The sequence below is a fragment of the Coturnix japonica genome, chromosome 12 (assembly GCF_001577835.2).
Source record: "Coturnix japonica isolate 7356 chromosome 12, Coturnix japonica 2.1, whole genome shotgun sequence".
Classification (NCBI taxonomy): domain Eukaryota; kingdom Metazoa; phylum Chordata; class Aves; order Galliformes; family Phasianidae; genus Coturnix; species Coturnix japonica.
In genome coordinates, this window is record NC_029527.1 from 13860975 (window position 1) to 13888724 (window position 27750).

The 27750-nt window shown below is 40.3% G+C and overlaps 1 protein-coding gene across 7 annotated transcripts in view; it reads right to left on the reverse strand.

Moving 5' to 3' along the window:
- Nucleotides 1-1952: 1952 nt before the first annotated feature.
- SHQ1 (SHQ1, H/ACA ribonucleoprotein assembly factor) overlaps nucleotides 1953-27750 on the reverse strand; it is a 41164-nt gene continuing 15366 nt past the window's right edge. For all 7 annotated transcript variants that reach the window (XM_015875117.2, XM_015875111.2, XM_015875119.2 and 4 more), the window contains exons 9-12: nucleotides 26347-26400; nucleotides 24422-24545; nucleotides 22197-22317; nucleotides 1953-3132 (exon numbers count right to left, since the gene is read on the reverse strand). In XM_015875117.2, the coding sequence (XP_015730603.1) occupies nucleotides 2481-3132; nucleotides 22197-22317; nucleotides 24422-24545; nucleotides 26347-26400 (951 nt within the window). In that variant the 3' untranslated portion in view covers nucleotides 1953-2480. The remainder of the gene's footprint in view (nucleotides 3133-22196; nucleotides 22318-24421; nucleotides 24546-26346; nucleotides 26401-27750) is intronic.

Genomic DNA, 27750 nt, shown 5'->3' on the forward strand with positions numbered 1-27750 from the left:
TCTCTCTGTCTCTACCTAGAATAAAGCTAACTACTTAATAACAAAAAACGAAACAAGTTGTGTTCCCAGCTCCATTTGCTCTCCCTCCCTAGAGTGCCACACACACAATCTCCCTTTCTCCAGCAAAATCCCATAGTTCTTCCATTAACTCCTATTCAAACCTTGCTTTCAGGACTCCTGTCCAGTCTCTGGAGTTCTGCTCCCTTAGGCCTGATTACAATGATGAAGAATGAATGCCTTAAAAAGTACTGCCTGTGTGGTAAATGAGCTGGGGTGAACTAAGGCAGGGTGGAGGGCATTAAAATCAGAGAGCATTTTAAAACTGATGGAACAAATTACACAGGTATTGAATTCCTCATATATCAGTTGATTTCCAGCCTGGAAAACCTGCCTGGGAACAATTCCTATGCATTCATCCAAATAACTCCTCTGTGTGAGCTGGACTCCTTGCAGTTCATTCTTCTCAGAACCGACAGCAACTAACCTATTGATACAGGATGTTTTGTTTTCTTCTCTTCCCAGCGTTTGTGCTTTGTGGATTCAGCAAGCCTCAGCTTTTGCTCAACAAGTTTACAGAGCTCCACTTTTCTTTTGAAGGGTCTGTGTTCTTTTCAGAAAGGTAAAACTTTCATACCAACGTTGTTCATCCTGAGCACGCTGGGTGTGCTGGATAATGCAGTCACACAAAAAAATCTTATTGCTCCATATGGAAAATCTTCCCACTTCACCACTATGATGATCACTTACAATGCTCATAAAATTGCTATCAATATATAAATCAACATCCATTATTGGCTCTGCAACCAATGAAAAGAATTTTGCAGAAGACAGAACTGAGCATCAAAAATGATGCTAAGTGGACATTAACTGGGCATGGAAATGGATCTTGGGGCATACCACCACAACACCAAGTGCATAGGAACAGACAGGATATGGTAAAAGTTGACAGGCATTCTGTAATTCACATTTCTGAACTCATACCAACACTCATACTAGCTCAACTTTCTCCAGCCCACACTCAGCGGAAAGAAGCTTTGCAGTTCACACCTGTAACATGGCAAGAGAGAAGGTAGTTACTTCTTTCCTCTTTAAAGACATTTCCTCCCCAGACATACACTGCATAATTGCAGCGACAGCGTAGATTTTATTGCAAGCATTTGGAAGAATAAGTGCTCGCTGACACGATGAGAAAGGTTCCTCCCCTGGGGAACAGAATGTAGAGGCTGATTAAGCAACTGATAGGTATTTATGAACATTAAAATAATATTGGCAGAGCAGGGTCATAGTTCTTGCTGAAAAGGAGTCAGCATGGGAAGACAACTGGCCTGCTGGTTTCCGGCACAGTACAACACTGGTGAAAAGTCCTTAAGCACAGGGCTTTTATATACTATTTGAATAGCTAAAAGGCTGGAAAGTAATCATGGCCTGCTCCTCCAGAGGTATGGATCAGAAGGTCTTGTTCTGTCAGAATGCTGGGCCAAACCTGGTGCTCCATATCCCATCCTGCTTCCCTCACCAAATCCTCTAGTAGAGGCTGAATACCAAGGCACCATTTGCAGCTTCCACCTCATTTCAAGGACTTGTTTACTGCTAGCAGAACTCAGCACTAAACATACAGAGTGAGTGGATTATTTTAACATCTGAAAGACAAAGAGGAGTAAATGAGTTGGCCAAAGCTATTTAACAAACAAGTAGCAAAGATATGTCTAGACAGTGCAGGTTTGCTTTTGGTCCTGTACTTAAGAACACTGCATCATGTTATTTCATCATTTTGGTTAATATTACTTTGGTGATGTTAAGAGTATATACAGAAGAAATCATTAGGACTTCTTCAAAAAAAGCCATCGTAGTGTTCAAGTGTGAAAATATTTCACAAACAAAAGAATTAATGGCAGTCAAAAGTTGAAATAACCTGCATGAAGACCACAGAAATACGAGCTGTAGACCTAACATGAACTGAAACATTCCTTTATTTAAAAAAAAAAAAATAGAATGTACCTAATTTGCCAGAATTAATTACATCTTTAACATTATAACCGTCAGTATTTTTAATGCAGTTAGCTACAAAGTATTTCAATATGAAAAAACATAGAATAACATCAAACAAGTTTCTGCAACCATAAAAACATTTTTCAAGTAAATCCCAACATGTAAGAATAACTGAAACATTACAAGTTACTTCAACTGTATTTGATTACAACATCATTCTTCTACATAACTTAACAAAAACTCTTTCTAGAAACTTACTGGAATTCCACATTCCTATACGCAGAGATCAATTCTCACTCTGTTGAATTAAAAAATAATTCTGAGAGTACCATACAGTCATATCCATTCTTTTCAAAAGAAATCTTATCCTTCAAACTGTCAACGTGAAAAAAAATATTAACTTCTCTTTGCAGCTTAGGATGGCCTTGAGAAGACCTCGATACAGCACTGAGCTGTGCTGGGCAGGTCACGCTGTGCTCTAACATAGCCCCCTAGTCTCCATCTTCATTTGTGCTGCCAAGAAAAAGCAGTGTATTTGTCTTCGAAGGCACCTCCAGGAAATCCCGCTTCCCAGTATTAGCCTTGGAAAACCCAACAGGTTCAGACACGTTGTTTTCTTCTTGTTCCCCTAAAGCAAAGCCACTTGCACCAGCCAATCCTTCAGGTTGTTCCGAAAGTCTCATTGCAGTGTGCATTTGCTCTCCTAATTCTTCTATCAATTTTCCAGGAACAGAAGTAGATTGCAAAGAAGCCTCTGATTTTTCGTCACTAACCTCAAACGTTGAAGCGTTTGTGCCTTGCCTTAATCCATTACAGTCAATAAGTGGAGCTGTCCTCTCTTCTTGAAGCATGCCTTGTAAAGGATTTATTTTCCCATCTTCAGCAGTTGAGGACTCTCGCTCATTTGAATCAGACCCTTCTGTCTCAGATGATGAAGTGCTGCTTGATTCTTCAGAGTCACTTGTCTCCGACTCAGAGGATGGCAGCTGTTGCCTGGAAACCATGCCAGCAGCTGTTAACTTGCTCTCTTCTTCTAGTACCAGCACTGCTGCTGCTTCCAGCTCTTCTAGCTCAAATCCTAAGTGGGACTTTGCAAGCGTGGTTTTCTGCAAGGATTCAGAAAGTGCTGCCAACTTCTTTGACCTTTAATAAGAAGAACAAAGCGTATTATTTAACTTCACAAACATTTGATATGCAGAACACAAGCCTTAAATGCTGTCTAGTCACTTCTCACAAGGCTAAGCCATATCCCACTGAAAGACTTCAGAGATTTTCAGAAAAGAAATCTGATGTTCCAGCAACACACAGTAAGGGAAAACAAGTCCAACTCAGGGTTGTTTTCATTCTTTAAGAAGCTGAACTACAACCATGCTACTTATCCCACACTTCCCAGTCTTTGCATCTGTGATATCTTCTCTTTACAGTCACCTCAGTGCATACACAGTGCCATGGAGATGCTCGCTACACTGTCTGCACACTGTGCTTTGCTCTTTGTATTCCAGCAGAAATTTCCATTCCCTCATGTGTTTTGAGGTCAGCTCATGCTTTACCAGGAAAGCCCATCACAGACTTATAAACAGAGAGAACAAAAAGCCAAAGAATGCCTTGAAATGGGGAGGCAGACAGAGGGGAAAGCAGGTATAAAGTCGTAAGCACACATCCTGTTTCTTGTTGTGGAGTTCTGCCTTAGACTATCAATCAACTTTTCACCACTTCCTGCAACAGCAGGTCTACTATAAATCCTGCAGTAACCGACTGGGTTTCATTTCCTCTGCCAAAACCTGCTAACCTGCAAGGCACGACACACTGACACCGGAGCAAGTAGCTGATAATGTAATACACGACTCCTGCGAGGCAGAAGTTAAAGCGCTCGTTCTCTCAGCTGAATGATTTTAAAGATCTTTATATTCTATTTCCCAGGGGGGATAATTACTCAGTATAACATACTCCTCTTTTCTTTTTTTTTCTTTTGCTCCTAAAGGAATTGTATTTAAATGTGGAGGAAGGGAAATGTAATGCAATTTTTTACCCACTTTACAGAGTGCAGCATTTCAAAGCCCGACTTGAAATACAATCATTAACCTTCCTTAGACCAACCGATAGAGTGGAAAACTAAGGAAACTGTTTACCAGAAGCAACTCCAAAGCTAAAAATTAAACCATAAATCTAAACAACCTTCAATATAAGCACAGGTTCCAAGTTTTCCAAAAGTTGCTTACTTGGCATTATCCACACGTAGATCTTCTGCGTAATACTTCATTTTTATCAAGCATTTGAACTTTAAGTTACCCTTAGGTACTTTTAGTTACCTCTTAAGGTAACCTTAAGTTACTAAGAAGTTTCCAACCTAATTTGGAACAAAGAAAGCATCTTCCTAAAAACAAGAAGGAACCAAAAAAACCAGCTGATCAATGGAAAGGTTCCTAAAGCCTCACAGGTAGGTAGTAAGAGTAATCTGGCTTGCAGTGAAACTTGTATCCTGAACTCACTGGTTAACAGCTGGTTTAGGCTTTCAGTCACCAAAGTTCACACCCCTTACAGAAAACCCTTTTCTTCTTTGCTTTTGAAACTGTTCCCCACTTCCTTCCAACTCCACATGTGTGCACATTCTCTCCCCCTGCAAGGGAGGTTCATTATACGAAGGTGCAATTTCTGTTTATTTTACTGTCCTACTACCTGCCATATTCTTGTGGACAGCCAGGCTCCACGGACTAAATGCGCACTGTGACAGAACGTTGTTTTGTGCCTCTTTCACATGCAGTTCCTTCTAATTTCTTGGACATCCATAAGCAACTGTATGCACAATTTCCTTTGGCGATGCATCTCCAACTCCACCTGTTTTTCATCTGCCATTATAGACAATCAATTTTTCAAGTTCTGTTTATCCACACATTTCTTCCATCACTTTTGTCACTTTGTTTCCTGAAATACTACGTGCATTTTTGTTTGCACCTCTACTTTCATAGGTTTGTTTCCTGTGAGATGTTCAGTCCTTGAAATCACTTAGACCTCCCTCCTCCTCTTTCACTGTTCTGTTACAACATCAACACCTTAGATACAGGAATTTGCCACAGGAAAGAGTCAAGTATTAAGGAGATGTATGGCACTGTGCATATTTTTACATTAATAAATACTCCACTGTGCTCCAGATTACTAATGATAAGAGATGAGGAAAAAACACAGTGCCTGACTCCACACATTGGTTTCCTATGATGTGATGTGGTACATCCGACAGATAAAAGAATGGCCTGTCTAAAGCTGCGGGTTTCTGAGCACTGTGTACTCAAGTGCATTTCCATCAATGAATTAAAAGAAATGAAAACGTCGGTGCCTGACAGCAGCAGACAAACACTGGTCTCACTGGACAGCATAAAGCTACAAGAGGCATTCTTCTGAATAGCTCAGCTTACCTCCTATTTGATCAAAAGAGACTACAAAATAATGATAATTAACTTGTAAAACAACTGTGGCTTCAAGATTCACGTGTGCTCCTTTTCCTCAAAAGCTAGGTTAGAACTACAGGGAGAAGACATGCTTTTCATCTTTACAAAGGATTATCAGAAGATGCCATTGTTCAAACAGCCTGCCCTGCCATCCGAACAGCAACAGCACAAACGCACACTCTGCTTGAATGAGCAAATGCCTGCAAAAGGCCAACAACTCCATCTGTCCTCCTGATATCTACAACTGCTTTGCTTCAGTTGTCACAGCTGTGTCCTGTGGAGCAGTGACAGCCAGCACTGCACACAAGGTCACAGAGAATGTTTCGTTATTGAGCAAAGGAGAAGGCTTCATGCAGACCTACACAACCTTCTGCAACTGCATGGACACCCCAAAACCACGTCAAGCCAACCAGAACAGGAGTCTTCTGAGCGGTCATTGAAAACCCAGAACATTATTTTCACTGAGTCTTAGTACAGTTTGAGTTGGAAGGGATCCTGAAGAACATCGAACCCCAGTCCACCACCATGGGCTGGGACACCTTCTCCTGGACCAGGCTGCCCAAAGCCCCATTGCCATTTTTTAGCTCTTTGCTGCATCAGGTATTTGATTTTAACTGGATTTAGAACAGTATAAAAAGCCACTTTCGGTTACTCAGATTTCTTAGGAGATGAAACACTTCCCTCCCACCACCCACTTCACTCATCAAGTCTCTTCCAGAAAAATATGGAAGTCTGCAGACCTCAACATTTCAAATAGAAGGAAAGCCTCAAAGTCTCACGTTTCTGACAAATCTGCAGATAAAAGCAGACAACTCCACTCCCAAACTTTCCAGTTTCTTCTACGAAAAACAAAAAAAGAATTGAATAACAGCACTATGAGTTGTTTCTTTCCTTAGCAGCATTACAGTTGGTATGTATTGGTCCATCTCAGTTAATGCAATTAACTGATTTCAAGGAAAACTGAATTTCAGGACTGTGTTACACATCAGCCTTCAGAAAAGGTGCTGTTATCCTCTGGACAAAAGGCAAAAGGCACAGAAATCAGAGCATGAAAATGCTTCTGAGGGATCCTGAGTCTGAACTGATGATTTCTTTGGCTGAAAAGTAAGCAACAATTCAGGAAACAAAAGTGAGACACCAGCAATGAGATATCACGCACTGCAGACTTGCTGTAAACAAGTCCTGCTGTTTCCAAAACCCTTTGGAGTAGCATTTTAGAGATTAAACAGTCAATACGTTAATTTTTCAAGTATGATTAATGGAATTGCATGATTACTTTAAGACACGCTCATTCAGTATGCGCATTTGTGGTAATGATATCTTATTATTATGGTAATAGTGTTCTTACATAAACCTGCCTAATAGGCTTTAAAGGTGCCACACAAGGTAATTATTAGTTATCAAGATGTCAGTTGCTTAAGGAAAATGTTTAATTACAGGTTAAACTATTCAGATGCGTGTTTTGTTTAAGGCACAGCTTTGAGGAACAGGTAACAACAAGGCACCTCGGGTCTCTGCCACCAAGTCTGAAATGAAAACTTCAGGACAGAGGTGCTGTATAAACCTGGCCTAGAAAGCACAAGAGACTCTCCAAGTGCTAGCAGGAAAATTCTGTTTCATACATCACAGATAGTAAAACAGTAACAACTGTGCAAAAAGAAAGTATCAGAAGAGCTTTTGCAGGGAGGTTCAACAACAGCTGGAAGGAAAGCCCACCAAAGTTACCGGGCCACAGCAGGTAAAGACTAAACACAGGACATGGGACACGTCCAGACAAAATCCTCTAGTTTTCCCGAAGTGTTACAGTAAAACTAACTGTGTTTCTGTATACCTTCAGTGAGAAGCAGCACAAAAGGAAAAGGTTTTAAAGTGGCCTTCCCACCTGCAGTCCACCCAAACCGCCTGCCTCAGTAGTTCTGTTACATTAAAAAAAAAAAAACAGAGAAGTTAAATATATAAAATCAGCACTCTGCACTTCATTCTACATGAGGCACACTTGATCACAGCACACAAGTTGCATACTGAAAATACTGTGCAAAGTATTTGCAAACATGGGAGGCCTGACAGCCTTTAAAAACTGGAGCCTGTAGTATTTCACTATGGAGCAGTATTTGCTTGTAGGAGTACAAGTTCTAGCTTGCACCTGTCTTTGTAAACAATAGATTATTTCTACTGAATCATGTGTGACTTTGCATTTACAGATATATACAAACATCAACCTTTCTGAAGTCCGCGGTGCAAACTAGGTGTAAAACAGATACAAACCACAACTGCAGTGCAATAGGATTTTCCTCCTCTCTACCATTGCTCAATCAGAATCAAGTCAGCATAGAGAGCACAAGTGCTGTCACGGCAGATTGAGCTGTTTGTGCCCAAGTACAGCACAAAAGCAACAAAGCACATACACCTACATATCAAAGACATTGACAACAGCTTTGGTTACCAGCCTGGTGCTTGAATGCAACCTAACTGGTCTTGGAACCAAGATTTATACCCAAAGCCTTGTTATATGATGCTGTTCCAATGTGGTTAGAGCCTATTAATTGTGTTACAATGGGAATCAGTCCTCCATGCTAGCAATGCTAACTTGGCTCTACAGAGCTGACAAGCCCTATTTTACATGTAAAACACTTTACATTAATTACCTTTAAGCCTTACAGGCAAGATAAACAAATCTCAAAGAAACAGTAGATACTTCAAGTGCAGACTTGCCTTTGTAGCGTTGTAAGTTGCACCAAAGAAGAAAATGGGCCTGTTCTATTGCCAAGCAGCCAGCCCTCCCAGGCCAACAATTCCTCAAGATGCATTCAACTACAAACTAGCATCACGCTGTGCCAGTCAGCAGGGCTGACAAACACAGAGCAGTTGGGTAACTCACCTCCAGCCAACTGAGGCTCTGGACACCTCAGATTCATCTCACAGCAAAGCTGCAGCATTAAGCTAAAGCCTTTCTGACTGCTGGATCATGCAGTACTCCCAGCTGTCTAAATATTATATGATTACTGCATGAGAAGTTGTCCAGTTTAAGCAGAAAGCAGCTGCCTACATTTAAACCACCCTTCTCAACAAGGCCTGGCAAAATTCACACTCATGAGAGAAAGTTTCACACACCCATTTTCTCAGATAAAACAGGTAAGATAACAAGCAGTACAACCAGCCAAGAGCAAACCACTTTAAATGTGTTCCAAATTACATACCTAGCAGCATTAATTACAACTTCCCACAACCTCTTTTTAGCTAGAGGCATCATAAGAATTAAAGCAATTCTGGAATTAATACTATCTCAGGCATCACCAGATACTATCCCAAAGCAGAGTCCCAGCAGTTCAGATGAAGAGGGTGTGGAAGTGGAAGTATGCACGAGACACTAAGCACTGGTTAAACTGTAAGGGATAACAATTACCCACCTTGCCACAAGACTGGGTGAGGGCAGGCTGCAATACAACATCACTGTTGCTGTTGCATGGACTGTCACTGGCAACCAACAAGATAAACATCTCTCCACACTTGATCCATTACATATTTATTTTTTTTTCTTTCTAGCTGTTTAAAATTGTTTTTCCATTATTACAATACAGAATTGAAGGACAATTTGATTTTAATAAAATATTCAGGCCATGAAAAAGACTAAGTTTGATCAACTCTGACTGTAAAACACAGAAGTAATAACAAGAATGACATTGGCTGCAGAAGATAACTTCATTAAAGTAGAAACACCTGGGTCAACAGGCTCAGACAAGCATAAAGTGGTCACTAATAAAGATAACAAAAAATCCTCCCGTTCAGGGAAATAACCCTCACAAATGGACATTTAGCAACAACCCTAAGAAACTCACACCAAACACACCGTTCACTTGCCCAAACTACTACAGTCACTGGTTAGGAAAGAAAACAAGCTTCAGAATCTGCACAGAGATAAGAGCCTCTGATTCAATTACACCTTACATCATGTGTTTTATGTGAGATACCATTCCCCCCTTTCAAGGTCACTCTTAATGAGTGCTTCACTATTCAAGGACTTCTAACCACACAGAAGTAGTTTTGAAAATGCAAGCTTAGAATGAGCCCTGCAATCATAGAATCACATAGAATCACAGAATGCCCTGGGTTGAAAAGGACCACAATGATCATCTGGTTTCAACCCCCCTCATGCCCCACACTATATGCAGGACCACCAACCACCAGCCCAGGCTGCCCAGAGCCACATCCAGCCTGGCCTTGAATGCCACCAGGGATGGGGCAACCACAGCCTCCCTGGGCAACCTGTTCCAATGTGTCACCACCCTCTGTGTAAAAAAACTTTATCCTAATCTCTAACCTAAACCTCCCCTGTCTTAGTTTAAAACCATTCCCCCATTGTCCCATCACTGTCCACTCTTATGAACAGCCATTCCCACTCCTGCTTATATGTTCCCTTCAAGTACTGGAAGACCACAATGAGGTCTCCCTGGAGCCTTCTCTAAGCTAAACAAGCCCAGTTCCCTCAACCTTTCCTCACAAGAGAGGTGTTCCAGCCGTCTGATCATCTTACTAGACTCCTCTGGACCCGCTCCAAGAGCTCCACATCCTTCCTGTACTGGGGGCCCCAGGCCTGGACGCAGCACTGCAGATGGGGCCTCACAAGAGCTGAGTAGAGAGGGACAATCACTTCCCTCTCCCTGCTGGCCACCCTTTTTAAGGCAGCCCAAAACACATTTGGCCTTCTGGACCACAGGCACACACTACTGGCTCATGTCCAGCTTCTTGTCCACCAGGACCCCCACATCCCTCTCCGCAGGGCTGCTCTCAAGGAGATCTTCCCCCAGTTTGTAAAATTACCTGGGATTGCCCTGACCCAAGTGCAGCACTTGGCCTTATTGAACCTCATTAGGTTAACACAGGCTCACTTCCCCAGCCTGTCCAGGTCCCTCTGGATGGCTTCCCTAATTTCCAATGTATCGACAGCACCACTCAGCTTGGTACCATCCACAGACTTGCTGAGGGTGCACTCAATGCCATCATCTGTCATTGATGAAGATGCTGAAGAGCACCAGTCCCAGGACTGACCCCTGAGGGACACCACTCATGACCAGCCTCCACCCTGACACAGAACCATTAATCACAACCCTTTGGCTGTGTCCAGCCAGCCAATTCCTAATTCACTGTACAGTTCATACTTCGAATCCACACCACTTAGAGAGGAGGATGTGGTGAGGGACCATGTCAAAGGCTTCACAGAATGCTTAGGAGACTTCTCACAAGGTTTATTTGCAGGAAGTAGCAAATGAAATCAAGCTCTGAATGAAATTAAAGGCAGAGAGTGTAGTCTTGGTACATTTTAAACAGCGACAAACACTTTACCTATCTGCAAACTCTGCTACATTACAGACCATAATAATGATTTGCTCTTATTGCAAAGTACCTTACATACCCTTTTCCTTCAATTTCCTGCAAGACTGGGGAACTACTCACAGATTTTATTTTGTCCAGTTCTGGGAACACAACCAGCCTCAACAGCAAAGCACTACTAAAACTTAATGAAGCAGAACAACACTACCCTCAAGTCTGAGGCATGAAGTGGAAAAGAAAATACACCCATTAACTAACACAAAGGGCATCTCTTTCTTGGAAAGAAGCACATTCATTCAGAATACAGATAATATTTTATCCTTGCACAGACAATACCACAGGTCCCTAATGAGCAGAAAAGCCTGAAAGTCAAACATTTTTCCATTCCCTCCTGCAAAAATGGAGAGTAATGCCACAAAATTCCTTAAAGACACTTATTTATAGAATAAGTAACATTTACTAAATCACTGTTTCCAGATTTTTGTTATTTTATCATTTTTCCTGAAATGAACCATCTTAAAGGTGGTCCATCAGAATCCTACTTGCTCTATGAGATCTGAAGAATCACAGCAAAGGCAGTGCCATTAACAGCCAGCGAGACAACGCAAACCACACTATTCAACAGTTCCACCTACTTGGTTTATTATACATTTTTATAGTGAGAGGCAGAACCAATAAATAACCCCATTAAAATCTCATTAGCTCTGATCAATGAGCACCAAAGGTAATGTAAGAACAAAGCTGAATTTAATGTGTTTGTGAAGGAGAAACAGAACAATTTTCTTCAGGACTCAGGTAAGAAATTGACCTAAACTTTAACTAATCTTCCACATTATCTGCAGCAAAAGAAAGACAGATGAGTGTAAATACAACACAACATTTGTTCATGGGATGTAGTGCCATGTTAACCACTGCCTTCGTAGGAAATAAACAGTCTCCAGAACACAGAGCTAAGAACAACTTAGTTTCTAAGTTTCCTTATGAAAAGCCAGGGGCTAAAATAACGCGTCCAGTCTATTCAGGATATTTCATGCAACTGCATATAAAATTAATTCTCTCCATTTCTCAAGGTAATAGGTTGTCATTTTTAGCCTAAATAAATCAGGTCTATGCAGTTAGACAATCTCTACACTTAGTGATAATGATTTCCCTTATAACAGCTCTTAGAAATAATAGGCAACTTCAATCAAATTTGAGAGGCTATGAGTTGAGAAAGATTTTATATTCCTACATATTTGATGAAAATACACAGAGGTAGATCCAAAATAATCCCCCATGAGAAAAGGCAGAGAGAACACAGCTGTGTGTGCAATAGCATGGAGGGAGACCACAGCATGGCTATACCAAGGAGCTCATCCACACTTAGACTGGTTACTGCACATGCTGCCTTCTCCATGATGGAAATGTTAGAGAACATGAAGAAACCAGGGCACAAAGACTGGGTTTGTTGTACGAAAGTCACAGGCTCATTTTCCCCTTCTTCCCTTGTAGACATCAAAGTGGTGATTGGAGAAGTATTTGCTGCACACCAAATTTTTACGTTAATCATAGGAAAACCACACAATAAAATGGGAGTGCTGAGTTTAAGGCATAGTCTGGAAAATACATCTCTCTGTACAAGAGAGAACTGCCAAGAGAAACCCATCGTATGTCTTCAGGTAGCAGAGAGCAGTCCTGAGCACAAAGCAATGGCTGATGTGGAAGAATCCAATGGGCTTAAGGGAAATATAAACCGCTTTCATCTTGAAATTCTGCATTTCAAAGGGCACTGCATGAATTCGGGAGCTAAGAGTGATATGCTGCAATCCAACTTGCAACCTTGTAAACATGAACTGCTATCTACATAGCTTAAAGTACTACAGTTTGTTAAGCATAAATCAAATACAAAGCACAGCACCATCATTTCAATTTAAGTGACTGTATGTTAATAAATCTGAACATTTCAAGTGACTTTCCATATTTTTTTTCTGAAATTCCACAGCACTTCTTTTATAATTAATCTGAATACTATATGAGCTGAATTTCCCATTTATAAATATTTTAAACAAAGATGAAGTATAATATTTTACTTTAATTACTTGGCCTTTTTAGTTAGTTGTAACTAAGCATATTATAAAAGAAATCAAGTACAGCTTAGTTATGTGTATGTTATTATGAAAATATGCATAAGAAAAAATAACTTGTAATTAATTAACACTGGACTACAAAAAAGAATCAGTGTTTATACTTTAAGAATAGTTTGTGATTTTACAAACAGTTCGATGTCGCCAAAATAGCTTCAGTGAGTTGCAACAAGCCTACATATCTAACAATGGCACAGCATCCAAAGTTCTAAATGATAAATAAAATAACAAGTGGTGAACAGATAACTCACCACAAAACAGATGCAGAGAGAAAGGAACAGATTGTGAACTGTGATGGCAAATATTGACTGTGTTACAGAATGGAATGCTAACACTCATTCTACATGAGCGTCATCTTGATCTTAAATATCTCAGCTGCCATTACATGTAACTTAGTCTTTACCAGCTCCTCTCATGATCCAGGATCTTGAACTCCTAACACTGAAAATCAGTTTGTATTATAACATGGTGATGAAAGATGGCCACAAAAAGTGCAGAAGATGTGAACTTTAATGTCAGAATAATGCATAAGTCATCATGCATGAGGAAAGATAATGGAAACAATGATAACAAATGGACTTAAGGGCACTGTTAAGAATACCTTATAGAAACAGGAACCTACCCCTTTACAATGGGATTTACCACTCTAACAACAGAAATCCTAGTGAGGTAGATCAGTACCCTGACTGAAACCCACAACACCCCAATGGCAACCCCAACCTGCAGCCATCCCAGTCACAGATCCCTGCCAACTCACATGATCTCAACACAGAAAGACACCAGACATGAAAACTTTGCAAGGTCCCAGCAGGACAGCATACATCCACAGGGGCCCAAACTGATCAGCCTGCTATCACCTCCGCCCCATCATCCCACAGTGCTTGTAGGGCTCCTAGTACCAGGGACTCCAGGGTGTGATTCCCCCTTTAGGCACTGAAATGATGATAATGCCCCACTCACTGAACCAAGCCCACTCCAGAGAGGGCTGAAAAAAAAGCAGGAAGGCATTAGCAGCCCACTGATCAGCTCCCGCTTTGATCGCAGCTGCACGCTCCTCCTGCACAAGCACTGCCTTCCCCAAATGGAGGCAGAAGAGCCAGCGGAGACGTGCAGGCTGCAAGACATGACACCCACTGCTGACCCTTCTGCAGGCAGACAGGAGCTGCCTCCCAACAACTTCGGGAAATCAAAGCAATTGCCTGAGGGGGAAAAAATGGCTTTCTTTTCTTCCTTCTCTACCCACAGCAAGGTGCACTCAGACACAGCTTGGAGGAATACAAGCCATAGAAAAGTGATGGAATAAATAAGAAAAAAACAAACAGAGGAAAGAAGAGGAAAAACATCAAAGGGAACTGCAGCTAGCAGCTGGGAGGAGAGATTAAATCCCTTGTTAAAAATCCATGTTTTACAGGGCTCGCTAAAACATATAAAGGAGAATTTCTGGCATTATATCCACCTGTCTATCACACTTCTCAGCCTTCAGGGCAAACAACGTTTTGCTTTAAGCCTCTTAAGTTATATATTACATTACTTGGGTATTGTTATTTACAAAGTGCTCTGCGCACACCTACTGCTCTACAGACAATTCAAGTGACAGCTCAGGCCTTAAATAAGATGCAATATTTAACAAGAAGCACAGCAGCACAGGATGACAGTAAACAAAAAGAAACTATATTAAAAACATGCATCAAAACAGTGAAAGATGAGAAGCACAACGTGCTTGCAAATTCTTAGTTACTATTTTTAAATCAAAGAACCGTGATCTCACTGAGGATTAAAAGCAAATGATTTGGCACGAAAATAAATGTGGGTTCTCCACCAAATTCAAGCATCAACAGCCAACATTCTCTTCAATAAATCAGCGAGCCCTTACTTAAGTTCTACGTGCTAAATGACAGCACTCCCTTCATATGGCTAGAAAAAGATACTTCAGAAAAATAAATTGTAAAGAACCTCTTGTTGTTTCTGTATGAGACCCATGGTTAGCATCTGAAATACAAGGTACGTTTCTGAGCTATGCTACCTTGATTGAAACAAAGAAGACCATAAAGAATAACTCGATAACCTATGGAGAATCAGCCAACTCAACTATCTTTGACCAGAAAAACATTAGAACATACTGCTAGTACAAATCCATGTTCACCCAGAGGTGGCTTTGCATTTTATCTTTAATTATGTCACACAACAGACAACAGAAATCTCTTCCCCTTCATACCTGCAGATGTCTTCACCACTTCTAACTTCCTTACCAGTGAACTACAATGTTTTTTTCCACTCTTGCCACAGCACAAGTCAATCTGACACATTCACGGAGCCTTTGCTCCCGTTGTTTTTTCCAATTCTCAACCTCATTTTGAGAAGCAGAGGCTGGAATCAGTGTGAGCTGTCCCACAAATGATGCCACCTTCTGAGAAATGACTCTGTTCTGCCTCTTCGGCACTCATTGCTCTCTTACCTACTGAGAGAGGCATGCGGACTCAGGTTCCAGCAGTTCTCAAGCATGACCCAAACGATTTTTCCTGGAGCTGTTGCCATTAACTATGTCCTATTCTTCAGCCCTCGACTACGATCTACAATCTTTTACTGTATGTGTGCCATCTTAGACTTGATTGTATTAAAACACATGTTGTTCAAATAAGCATATGTTGCCAATCTGGGTCAGTCTGTGCAACTCATCTGTTCAAATCATATTCTCTACTTAAAAAAAGAACTGTTTCTAATGTTACCATGAATTTTTATCTATAAAAAGATGCACAGCACTCTCTTACATATTGCTAAGGATATTGGACAGTACTCAGATAAACACTCTGAAAACAGAATCACAGAATCACACAGAATCACAGAATGACCTGGGTTGGAAGGAACCTCAAGGATCATGTAGTTCCAACCCCCCTGCCTGGCAGGGCCACCAAACATACACCTTTACTAGATCAGGTTGCCCAGGGCCCCATCCAACCTGGTCTTGAACACCTCCAAGGACGGGGCATCCACAACCTCCCTGGGCAGCCTGTTCCAGGGCCTAACCACTCTCCTAGTAAAGAACTTCCCCCTAACATCCAACCTAAATCTTCCCTCTTTTAACTTAAAACCATTTCCCCGTGTCCTGCTATTGTCAGCCCTTTCAAAGAGTTTACTCCCCTCCTGGGAGTAAGTTCCCTTCAGGTACTGAAAGGCTGCAATGAGGTCACCCTGCAACCTTCTCTTCTCTAGACTGAACAAACCCAACTCCCTCAGCCATGGACTGTCTTCACTTTATATAGTAATATAATCACTTTATAAAGTAATAAAAGAACCCATCTCTTCCCAGTTCCTTCTTTTTTCCAGCATTTCCCGTAATGCACGCTAGGAATTCCAACACTTGGTAGTATGCAAACAGAAGCATACAGAAAACGGACCCCAAAGAGCCTGAGAAGAGACCATGAGAAGAGACAATTTGAAGCAGCCATTCCCATGCTCAGTAGTAGCTTAAAAACCAGCTGGGACATCTGACAGTTAATACACTGCTACAGGCCACCAAAGAAGTGAATGAAAAACAAGTCTAATACAGCCTGATTACTTGGGACAGTAAGCACATGCAGCACTGCACTGAACTCGCTGCCAGCAGCAGTAATGCCAGCATGTAAAGCCTGCTAAGAAGGAATTACAATAATTGAGGCTTGCAGTTGTGAGCCACCATTGCAAGCCACCACAGGACACTAAGAACAATGCCTATACAGCCAGATGAAACAGCTTTCTTGCTGCATTCATCTCAAAGGTATGACCATGAGCAGTATCAAGATATTTTGCTTTATCCCTTGTACCACAGATGGCAATGAGGCTGTTGTCTGGTAAGTAATATAGCTAGCTGCATCAGAACAGACACTAAAAGCAGATGCTAATGGCAAGGCAGCTCTCAAAGCAGCAACATGGAAATAGTTTTTTCTCTGCGCCGCCTACTTCGAAAACTTGGAACTTTGACAAACCTAAAATGGTCACAGCCCTCACTAAACTGTACTTACCATGAACAGCAAACAAGGTAAAGTGACACCTGAGCTACAGCCAAGGCAAAGTGCCATTGAGCATGAAACTGTAATTCACATAAAATACAATACTGAGAGTTGAGATCTGAAGTAAGGATAAAACTGGAAGAAGTACTTTAAACACCGTGCAGCTCAGCTTAATCCCACAGAACCAAGCAGCAGGATTTTCATCCAGAATATACAGTTACTGTTCCTTTGTTCTTCCAAATCATGGCTGCTGAATCCAAGAGGTTAACAGCTGAACATCTGAATATTCCTCCAACATTTGGGAATGCTTTAAACCACCGAGTAACCCTTCTGTTAACAATTCCCCCCCCCATAGAATTTAATAAACTAACATGCCAGTAGTATATCATTAAAAGATCTGTTAGGGCAGTTTTGTTCCTAAATCCTCCTTTCTGAAATTTGTTTTCCTAATAGACGTTCACAGTCAACATCTACTCCATGCACCCCTCATTAGGCAGCACAGTCCTTAGCTGGATGTCACAGCTAAGTTACTCTTAAGAATGCTACAATACCACAAAGAATAAATAGGATTTAATGAACACCAACCCTAAAAGTAGCAAAAAAAAAAAAAAAGTGAGGACTGAAAGAACTTTAAAAGCCTGTTTTTGTTCTATTAAAATACTCTGAGTATTTGAGAATACTTTACAAAGGCCCAGACCACTACAGGAAAATGCCACAATCAAAATAGCTTCTACTTAATCTCCCAGAGTTTTCTAGATCTTAACAAATAATAATTGGGTCAGATTTTTTTTTTTTTTAAGTCAGCAGATCAGTCTAGTAAGTAATTTTAACATATAGATGGAATACGTATCAAAATTCTAATTATATTCATCCAAAAGATCATAATTACTTGACTACACAAATTTAAATACACCACTTTATGGTTTCTTAAGTGTAATATAAGCCTGAAGTACTTCTTTTCAGAAAGGCTGCCATACATGATCTGCATGTTCTTCAATGTTCTTTGCATTTAAAACAAGCACGGAACACTATACGAGGGAGTCCATACGATAACAAGCTGCAAGGAAAACACTGCACATAGCATTCTCCATAGAGAACTTAATGTAAATTAATAAGACAGACAGCTGTACAAATATTTAAACTGAGGAAAGACTTCTGAACCTTCAGTGGTACAGTGTGTTTGGATGGGCACAACAGCAAGCTATCTGCATTACTGTGACTATCAGTGTGGTTTTGGAACACATGTCAGCAGGCTGCCTTACACTCCAAAACCAGGATTTGAGTGGCTTGTTTTTTTTTCCTCCCCAAGTGTGTAAATACCTTTAAGTCTCTTTATATTTAAATTCACTTAAAGCCAACAAAGCAGTCACAAGAAATACAAAGAATCTTCCCACTACCAAACTTCTACCAATGCAATGGACTAAAACCATAATGTTGGAGATAGAGATCCTTACTCCTCTGTTATAAAATCTGAGATGAGAGATGGCACTAAAATTCTTCAGTGTCACTTATGATCTTATTTCTTCCTGGAAGACCTGTGTTCCTCGATGCCTTCGCAATGCCAGACCTTAAAACTTCAGGCCCACATTGCATCGTATTGATTAAAACAGTAATGCAGACAGCCCAGGGAAAAGGAAAAGGGGGGCTGAACAATCACAGTCAATCTCATCACCCCGACGACATGCTGTGAGTGTAATTAATCCTACATTTACTTAGAGAACTTCACACCCTACACATAAAGCAGCAACTCCCTGCTGGCATCAGACTAGGTAATTATGTTGTAACAAGGTCTAGGTTTCCATTATAACAGAGATGAAAAGGAGAATGGAGCTATGAAGCTAGCCTACCTTTTAGGGTAGGTATCACCTGCAAATCAAAAGAAGCAGGCTTTACATGTTTAGGAATACTTGAGTTAGCTTTTATTTAGTTAATTCGAATAACGTATCAGCTTCTAGAGAGACTGCACAAATGCCACCAGGAATCACAGCTCTTAACTCCAAGCAAACAGTCCATGTTTGAAGTGGCATTTGTACCCACATCACCCAAATTAGCAGGATTACGCTTGTTTAAGGTGCGAGTATATGTACTCTGTAACACGAAGTTGTGACATCAGAGCATGTAAACCCTAAAGCAGCCTTTATACAGATAAAAAATAAAGTGGCAGGCAAAGTTCTGTGGGATATGCTGAAGTAATTTAGTAGCTCATCTCTTCTGCCATAACAGATCTCCTTCACTGTGTCATAACTACAACAATTCACAACACAAACCATGACTTCTTAACATTCTGCAATAAGAGGAGATGGCAAGCTACAGAAAAATAGTGCTAACAGAAGATAAACACATCTTAAGAGACCAAACACCTTATTGTTCTGCTTTCCTTGTACCCATTAAATCTGGGGCTGCATTAACTACAGAACTGTGCACAAACAGATGCAGTAATCCCTGGAAAATTTCCATGGGCCCCAACAGTTTCACCTCCAGTTGAACACAGGAAACATACAGTTACCAGTAATGAAGTGGTACATGCATAACACTAAACATGTATTTAAGTAGGAGTATTGTAAACTAGCACAGGCTCAATTGTTTTCTTCTGAAGGGATACAGAAGAACATGCACTCAACTGCCGGCCTAGACAGCAACTCAGGGTGAGCCACTCAGCCCTGCACTTGGCTGTGGTACAGCCAGCAGATACCAGTCTGTGAGAGGGCACATACAAGGAACAGTAAACAAAGAAAGCACTGGAGGAAAACATCAGGCTGTGTGAGTGAACACAGCACAAGCCAGTGGGCAAACTGCTCTGCCACCTACAAAGGATGCAAGGGGTCACAGGCAAAACTCTCCTCCGAAAGGGAAAGTTCTGTAATAAACCCACATTTGTTTCCCTTGCTGTCAGCAGCCCATATGCAGCTGTGAGACAACCTCTGGTTTCCTCAAAGATCATCTCTGCTTCACCTCCTGCTTTTTGTACCAGAGTGAAGTGTGAAAGATGGAGAAAAGCTCAGACTGGCAATACAAATTTGGTTCTAACTTCACCTCAGAGGCTGCCATATGTATCACAGTGGTTTGTAAAATCTTTGACCTACAGAAAAAAAAAAAAAAAAAAGAGGCATGCAAACCAGACAAATTAAATTTAATTTTATTATGGAAATGAAAGTAATAACAGAAGTGACAGCAGGGCAGATGATAAGCTCACTTAGCAGGGCGATCAAATGAAGTGATGACATGTCATTATGACCTCAGGGGTTAAAGATGCAATTTTCCATCTGGCTGCAACTGGCTTTTCAACATAAATGCTGACACCACCTGCCGAGACTTCCTACAATCTGCCCCCATAGGTCTTTGTACAGCTTTTGTTACCCACGTTAATATTTACTCTTCCTTTTCTTCTCATTTTGTTGAGCAACATGCTCCCTTTCTTCAAAACCCAACAAACAGTTAAAAACAACTTCGCAATGCATTTAATGCAACAGATAAAATATTAACTTATCAAGCAACTCAAAGAGATGCTTCCAGCCCCTACAATTCTGTGACTCTAAATACCTAAAAAGCGGGTAAAACTATGTTTAAGACTGCAAACTGAAGGATGAAATTTCACTTGCCAGTATCTTACTTTGACTAACACTTTCAGGTAACTGAATGAAATCAGCTTATCTGGAAAGATCCCTAAAGAACTAGACTGTACTCACCACATCCAATTGACTATCAGCCACCTGCATTTGTTTTTACTCAGTAGCTTAATTGTTTCCAATTCCAGACACACTGTGCTTAAAATAAATCATCTTCTGCCAGTCCAGTGACACATTCACTTATTCATCTAATTAAGCCACAGCCAAACGATGATCTCAAACCAGATTTGTAATCAGCTATTGGCACACTGCTGCCTATAAGATTTTGTTCCCACACTGAAATTTAAAAGCTAGTAACCACCAGTGGTGTTCCATTCCTGGAAACTTAACATCAATTAAGGCTGTTCTCTTACTACCATTTGACATACCCACTGCATTTTTTGCCTGAGACAAGCTTGGTTCCTAAACCTGTGTCTCCCAGAGTTTCCTCCACCAGTTCAGGTGAGCTAAAAACATTGCTTTCAGTTGTTTATAAAGCACCCAGACTCTCCACTAAGAACAACTCACTATCTGTTCTAACTGTTTAAGCAAAGAGGCCCCAGTCTCCTGGGGAAGAAAAGAGCCCTTCACAGATCTTTGAAGAGTGACCTGGGACTACAGATAAGAACGGAGAAGATGGAGAAGAAGGTTAATGAAGCTTATGAATGGAGTAAAGAACAGCTAAGAAACAAAACAGAGAAAGTATCCAGACTGATTGGACACAAGTAATTTCATTAAAAGATCATAAAGATATCATTAAATATCCCCCACTCAGAACTTCCATATAGAGGCAATCACCAGAGGGATATAAGAAGCTTCCTTCCCTGGACAGTGTGTGCCACACTCACCTTAGGAAATGGGAGATGTGAAACCCTTGTTCTCACCAGACCAATCATATTTTCTGAACAAAAAAGTCAACTTAGTACTTCCCTTTAACATGTATAAAAGAAAAAAAGCATCCCTGCTCACTTAGAACATACTTAACTTTAAACATACATTTGCTTCACTGATAAACAGAACAAGAACGACTTAAGCACACACTTAAATGCTTTTCCAATTCAGACCCTAAAAATAGGCAATGATTTCTACAGTTCCTCTTTCTCTTGTTCTACTAATGACAGACAACTATTGTGCCATGTCATTATGACAAAAAGATAGCTTAATTGCCCTCATTCCAGAAGCTGTCAGTTCTGCTTAACTGGTACATAATGTATTTGTCTGGAGTAAATGTGTTAATGCATCAGTCACTTATACATAGCATACATTTTCTTCTGCTGTATTTAAAAAAAATTGGTTTTTATGGCTGACTTCCTAGACATTATATTCACTGATACACGGAGCAGTGATATGGCTGTTCTGCAACTCATTTATTTGAGAAAGATGCATTAAGTAACTTTATCTTGAATTCATTTTTCAAGACAACTTCAACCTGAACATGAATTTTCCCAAAAGCTCCCCCCCCCAAAATCATCAATATCAATGAAAATTCACATCTTATGTAAAAATACAACTCTTATATAGATGCCACTATATAAAAAAGGCACTGAACGTTTTCTACCATGCTGTAAGAATACATGGATAATCAACATCACTAAATGTCAGGACCAAACACATTTGCATTATGGAACACAGCACTTTCTTTTTGTTTGTTTTAATGATATTTGTCCATAGAAACAACATGCTAAAAACTTTTCCCTTACCAGGAGCAACTTCAGAACTTACTTGATTTTTTGAATCCAGATGCAATAGTCTGTAATGAAGAGATCATTAAGGATGTAGGCAGGGTCGCTCTCCCTAAAAATCCTGTGAACGTCCAGCAAACATCTCAAAACTGCAGCTCTTCCTGGAAGCAGATTTTCATTAGGTTTGTTTGGTTGTTTTTTTAAGATCATCCTGCTCCCCTCTGAGGCAATAAGTAATTTTGCTAACTGTACCCACATAACATTAAGTGGACCCAGAGTCTCAAACAGCAGTTAGATGACTGTGCCCCTCAGCATCCACACCCATGTGGATGCAGAGCCTGACTTCAGCAGGAATCTCCACAAGACTCCAGTCTGGAGGCACAGCCATGCCAGCACTTCTCTACAGTTGATGGCCTCATTCCTGGACGTTCCTCATTCCTCCTTCAGCCTCTCCTTTCCTCTTCTCTGTACTGTGCTGCCCCAAGCTTTAGCACAGCCATATAAGATTAAGCTGTAAAGTAACTCACAAAGTTACGCCCTATCATTCCCTTGCTGATAAAATCAACAAAATATTATTTCTCTTTACGTCTATGCAAACATCTGTGTTTTTTTTTTTTTAAAAAAAAAGGTTGCAAACACAGGCCCACTGCAGGATGCAGTACCCAGGACCACAGCAATCACGTAAGCCAATGTAAGTGATACCACTGTCTAGCATCCAACCATGATTGTAAATCAAGCAGAACTTCTTCTATTCCTCTTACAGAAAGAGTAATTTGGCCAATGGAGCCTCCAGAAAAAAATCCATTTCAGGCTCAGAGAAGTCCTATTTAACACACACAGCTGATGAATGATGAAAATGATTTCAAAAAACAAAAAGCTTGAGCATCTTCTCAATGCCACAGACAGAAGTCCTTCTGCAGTCTGTTTATTTTTCTCCATAGGCAATGAATCTTTATGAAGAGAACTGATTAATATAACTCGCAATTAGCTGGAATCACCTACCTTAGCTTGAAAGTTGCTAAGGGGTTAAGTGCTGGAACACTAAAAAATATTATTTTCCCTGTTTAATGAGGGGAAAAAGAAAAACATTCAAATGAAAACAACCACTACTGCAAATGGAATCTAATAACCTTCTCCCAAGAGACAGGCTCCTCCTAGGCTATGAAACCTCAACATGGATGAAATTACATTTTACAGAATATATACAAAAAAGAGATCAGAACTCCCCCTGCTGTTTGAGTACAAAATTTGTTTGTTGTTGTTCAGTAACTCCAGGCTGGAAAAATAATGACAAAGAATGAAAGTGGAAAGATGCAGAAGATGGCAGGGAAAAGACCTGCAAAGCATAAAGCAAGCAAAACTGAAATAACAACAACACTGGTCTGGAAGAGAGGCAATCGACAAGCAAGGATAGAATGCAAAAGAAAAAAACCCAAGTGTAAGTGATGAACTTTAGATTCTATCACCTTCAGTGCTTGTCAAGCCAGGCTTGTCAAACTCAACTATTTTGACTACAATGAAGTGCGCTCTTTTAAGAAGAAATTATATGTGGAATTAAGATTTTGCTAAACTTTTTGGTTCTAACTGTCAAGCTGCCAGCTTGAATCATTTACAACATCCACTACATTTACTCATCTGCCACATAACAATGTAAATTAGTGACTATGACACTAAGTTTCAACAAGCCTACCTTCATAAACCATGATTTTAGATTATATTAATGGGCCTTAACGGGCCTGTCGTTGGTGGAGTTGCAGTTCTAGCCAAACTCAGCTCCTGCCTGCTCAACACAGGCACTCTAGCTTTCACCACAGACCTTTCTCCCCAAGCTTCACAAAACAGAGCTGGACTGTATCTGGGTAAGATACCAGCTCTGATCAGAGATTTTTCCAAGGCTGAGATCATAGAATGGTTGGGGTTGGAAAGGACCTTTAAGACCATCTAACTCCAACCCCTTGCCGCACGAAGGAACACCTCCCTCTAGACCAGGCTGCTCAAAGTCCCATCCAGCCTGGCCCTGAATGTTTGATATTCCTATCACTTTTATGTTAACCCTCTGGAATGAGCTTAAACCACAACTGCCTCCACTGCTTAGTAAACAAGTGGCTTCACAGGCTTCTTCATGGTAAGTACACTAATTTTATTATCTCCCAAGCCCCAAAAACAGAAAATGTGCAGGAATGAGGCCATCAAGTTCTGGTGAAAGGGGCCCAAAAATTAAAGAGATGTTTTACTTTTTTTTTTTTTTAAAGAAGACAAACTTACCCAGCTGCAGTATCATGACTGTATCATTGAGGGCACGTGTCACCAATCCAAAATGTCTGTACAGCGGATAGCACACCACTCTTCTCCCAAAAGATACCAGGACATCATGAATGCTGGTGAAACACTGCATGTGTCAGTGGAAAATCACAATTAGTCTGTGTACCTTCCAACACAAGAAACTATTACTTTTTCCCTTAGAAAAAATACCAACTCATAGTAGAATAGACAAAAAGCAGAGCTTAAGGTATCATGCATCTGAAATCTGCACTTTGATGAAAATCAACATGCTAAAAATAGGAATGAGATACTGCAAATTTCCTCTGCATGGCAGGGTAACAGAAGTTCTATACATTTTGGTGGTTTTGCATTAAAAATAGAATTGAGGGAACATTAAACATCTAACCTAAGACTTTGCCATTCCTTAAATTAAAGCAATAAATTACATCTGCCTCACATTATTATTGTATATAAGGGGAAGCTATAAAAAGCCTTTTAAGAATATAGAAGAAATTAAAACCACATGATATTAACAAAATACATGTGTATATATAAGATCTTTGAAAATGATACAAGATTGCCTCTCATGAAAATTACAGATAGTTAAGACAGGGATCAACGTATCTGCCCAGGGAAAGCAGCTCACTGCCCTTCTCTATGGGTGAGGAAGGCTGCTAACTTACTCAGAGCAGACAAATTAGTGAGTTACTACACACTCTTAAGAGAGCAGTTTCTTTTCCAGCTTTCATTTTCGAAAGACAAAATATTCCATTTATGGCTTCAAATAAAAATACTTATTGCATCTTGAGCTCGCAATTTATTAAAACTCAAAAATGCTTTGCTGTCTGTGAGCGCTTTCTTGCATTATATGACTACATACCTCAGCCCACTTTTCATTTTAATGGATTACCGATCCGGATTCCAATCATTTCTGTTTTTGTTATTTAATATTTAGAGCCTAAGGTGTGTATGTGTATGGCAGTCAGTTCCAACAGCCCATAGCTGAGGCAATCTTGTTTACAGATTGATGCAAACACCCGCCTCTACATGGTTAGTGGAACAGATATAGATATTAACAGCTTGGTGCCAGGAGACTATATTTGCTGGGTGTGAAGTATACTGTTGGCACAGGCTGCGCCAAGAACTGCTACATTCCTGCAGGAGATCTCTGTGTGCACTCATCCTCTATGCTAGGACACAGAACTGAACAAATTCAGGAGGTAGGGCAATTGCTGCACTTCAACTGCACCCTGTTGTGACTTGCTACTGCAGAACACCTAGATGCACACAAACGAACACTACCTGACCTGTCACATCAGTTGTCTGCAGAGCACGTTCTTATGACCAGATATAACATCCCCCACTCCTAGAAATGATTGTGGGACTGAACCCAAATACCCTGACAGAAATCTCACATTTGCTCCTGGAAGCGGAGAACTTGGCTTGGTAATACCAGGGATGAGGGACAAAAAGTCCCTTCTAGCTTGCTGCCCACACAAGCCACACCCTGAAAGAACATTTCCTATTGCTTGGTTTGAAGATGCTTCTGGACCTCCCAGCAGCACAACCTGAAGCCATGCTGTGGAACAGAGATGCCAGAAGCCATCTTATTTACAGCCAAGAGAAGGAGCAAGCCAGAGGTGCAGAGCAATGAACTAAGAAGGCTGAAGAAAAGTGCAGCACCAAAACTCTCACAAGTAGCCAATAAACTGCTTAACTGAGGCCTGCTAACAGGACAAAAGAAATCAATCCCTGCTTTTTACACCTTCTCTATCTTAACACTGTTTTGGCCAGTTAAATGGGAAGAGATCTATGACTTCTGATCAAGGAGCTACAATGCTCTATTTTCTTGTTCTAAGTAGATAGATGCACACATGGCCAAAAATAAATAACAAATACAATGCACAAAATGTATTTTTTAAACTTACTTCCAGCCAGCACAGTGTTGCACTCAGTTTCCTGACATTCCAAGATGATTCAACCTGATTTAAGTGGAGAGCATAAAACAAGAGTTATCTAATTCCATATTCAAGACCACTGGCAAACTGCTTAAGATAAAGTTCTGGCAGCAATTTAAGAACCTTTGTGAATATAAAGGAGTAATTATACTGCGTGCATTGAAATGGTTGCAGGACAGTATTAAAAATTATATTGCAATGCAGATGTTAAGTGAAAAGGTTTCTATATTGGGAACATCCAGCTCATGCACAAAGTCTTTAAAATACAAGTACTCTTTGATTGGTGTAGTATTTTAGTGGAATTCTGCCCCCTTTTAGCAAGCACAGAAACTTAAATCTGCTCTGCACATCAAAACAGCTCAAGTTAAAATGCCTTGCTTTGTGAAAACAGCTCAAGACTTCTGGCTTTCAGAGAGGATCCTAAAGCCAACAGTACACAAAGTGTCGTTATTCTTAAAGGGTGATAAATTTGTAGTATTTCTGTGGTAGTGTGGTCTAGTGGGATGATTACAGCCAGGAAGCCTTGATGTATAATCCTAGCTCTAGTGAAGATTTGTGCAGCCTGAATGTCTTGGTTCTCCTGTTAAATAAAAGGCAAAGACAATGCATTTCCCACATATACCATACAGTGCTATCAAAAAATGATCAAGATTGGTACATGTCTCTCACGTGTTGCAGTGTCGTGCAACAGTAACAGACAATGCAGAGCCCTGTGACTCTTCTGTTAACAGGCAGGTCTGTACACTCCTCCCTGCAATACTAAAATCTACAGTTCAGACTGATTAGGATCAAATATTTTTATGTTCCAAAATTCTGATTAAAAGTATAGAGAAAACATCTCCTTGGCTAATATCAGCAGCAGAGATGTTAGGAACAACACTAAAACTGAGAAGAAAAGCCTCTTTAAAAAGACAAGCTTGCAAAGGACTGCACAAGACTTCTGCTAATTTTTCTCATTCTTATATCCTATAAAGGTAGGCAAACACCAGAATACTGAAAATCCACATCTGCACTCCTGCTTCCCTCCAATATTTGAATATCAGGAAAGAGAAAACATTTTTAAATGTGTTTAAAGGTTTTGTGATCTTAAATTGCTCACTGTGTTATTTGAAGTTCTCTGGAAGATATTTTCTATACTCAATGCACAAGCTTAAAACCGAAAATAGATCAGTCTAAGAAAAACTATTTTGTGAAAAACATGTAACAATTACCTATATAAAACACTGCATCCCAGCCTCAGTCCTACAGACTTAATGGTTTCTTAAGCTTTTCCATAATCCAAATCAGCACAAACATATTTGTTATGAAATGGTTCAAAAATAAATACAAAACATTATTTTATGAAATCTATATTTACTTAAATTGAGACACTAC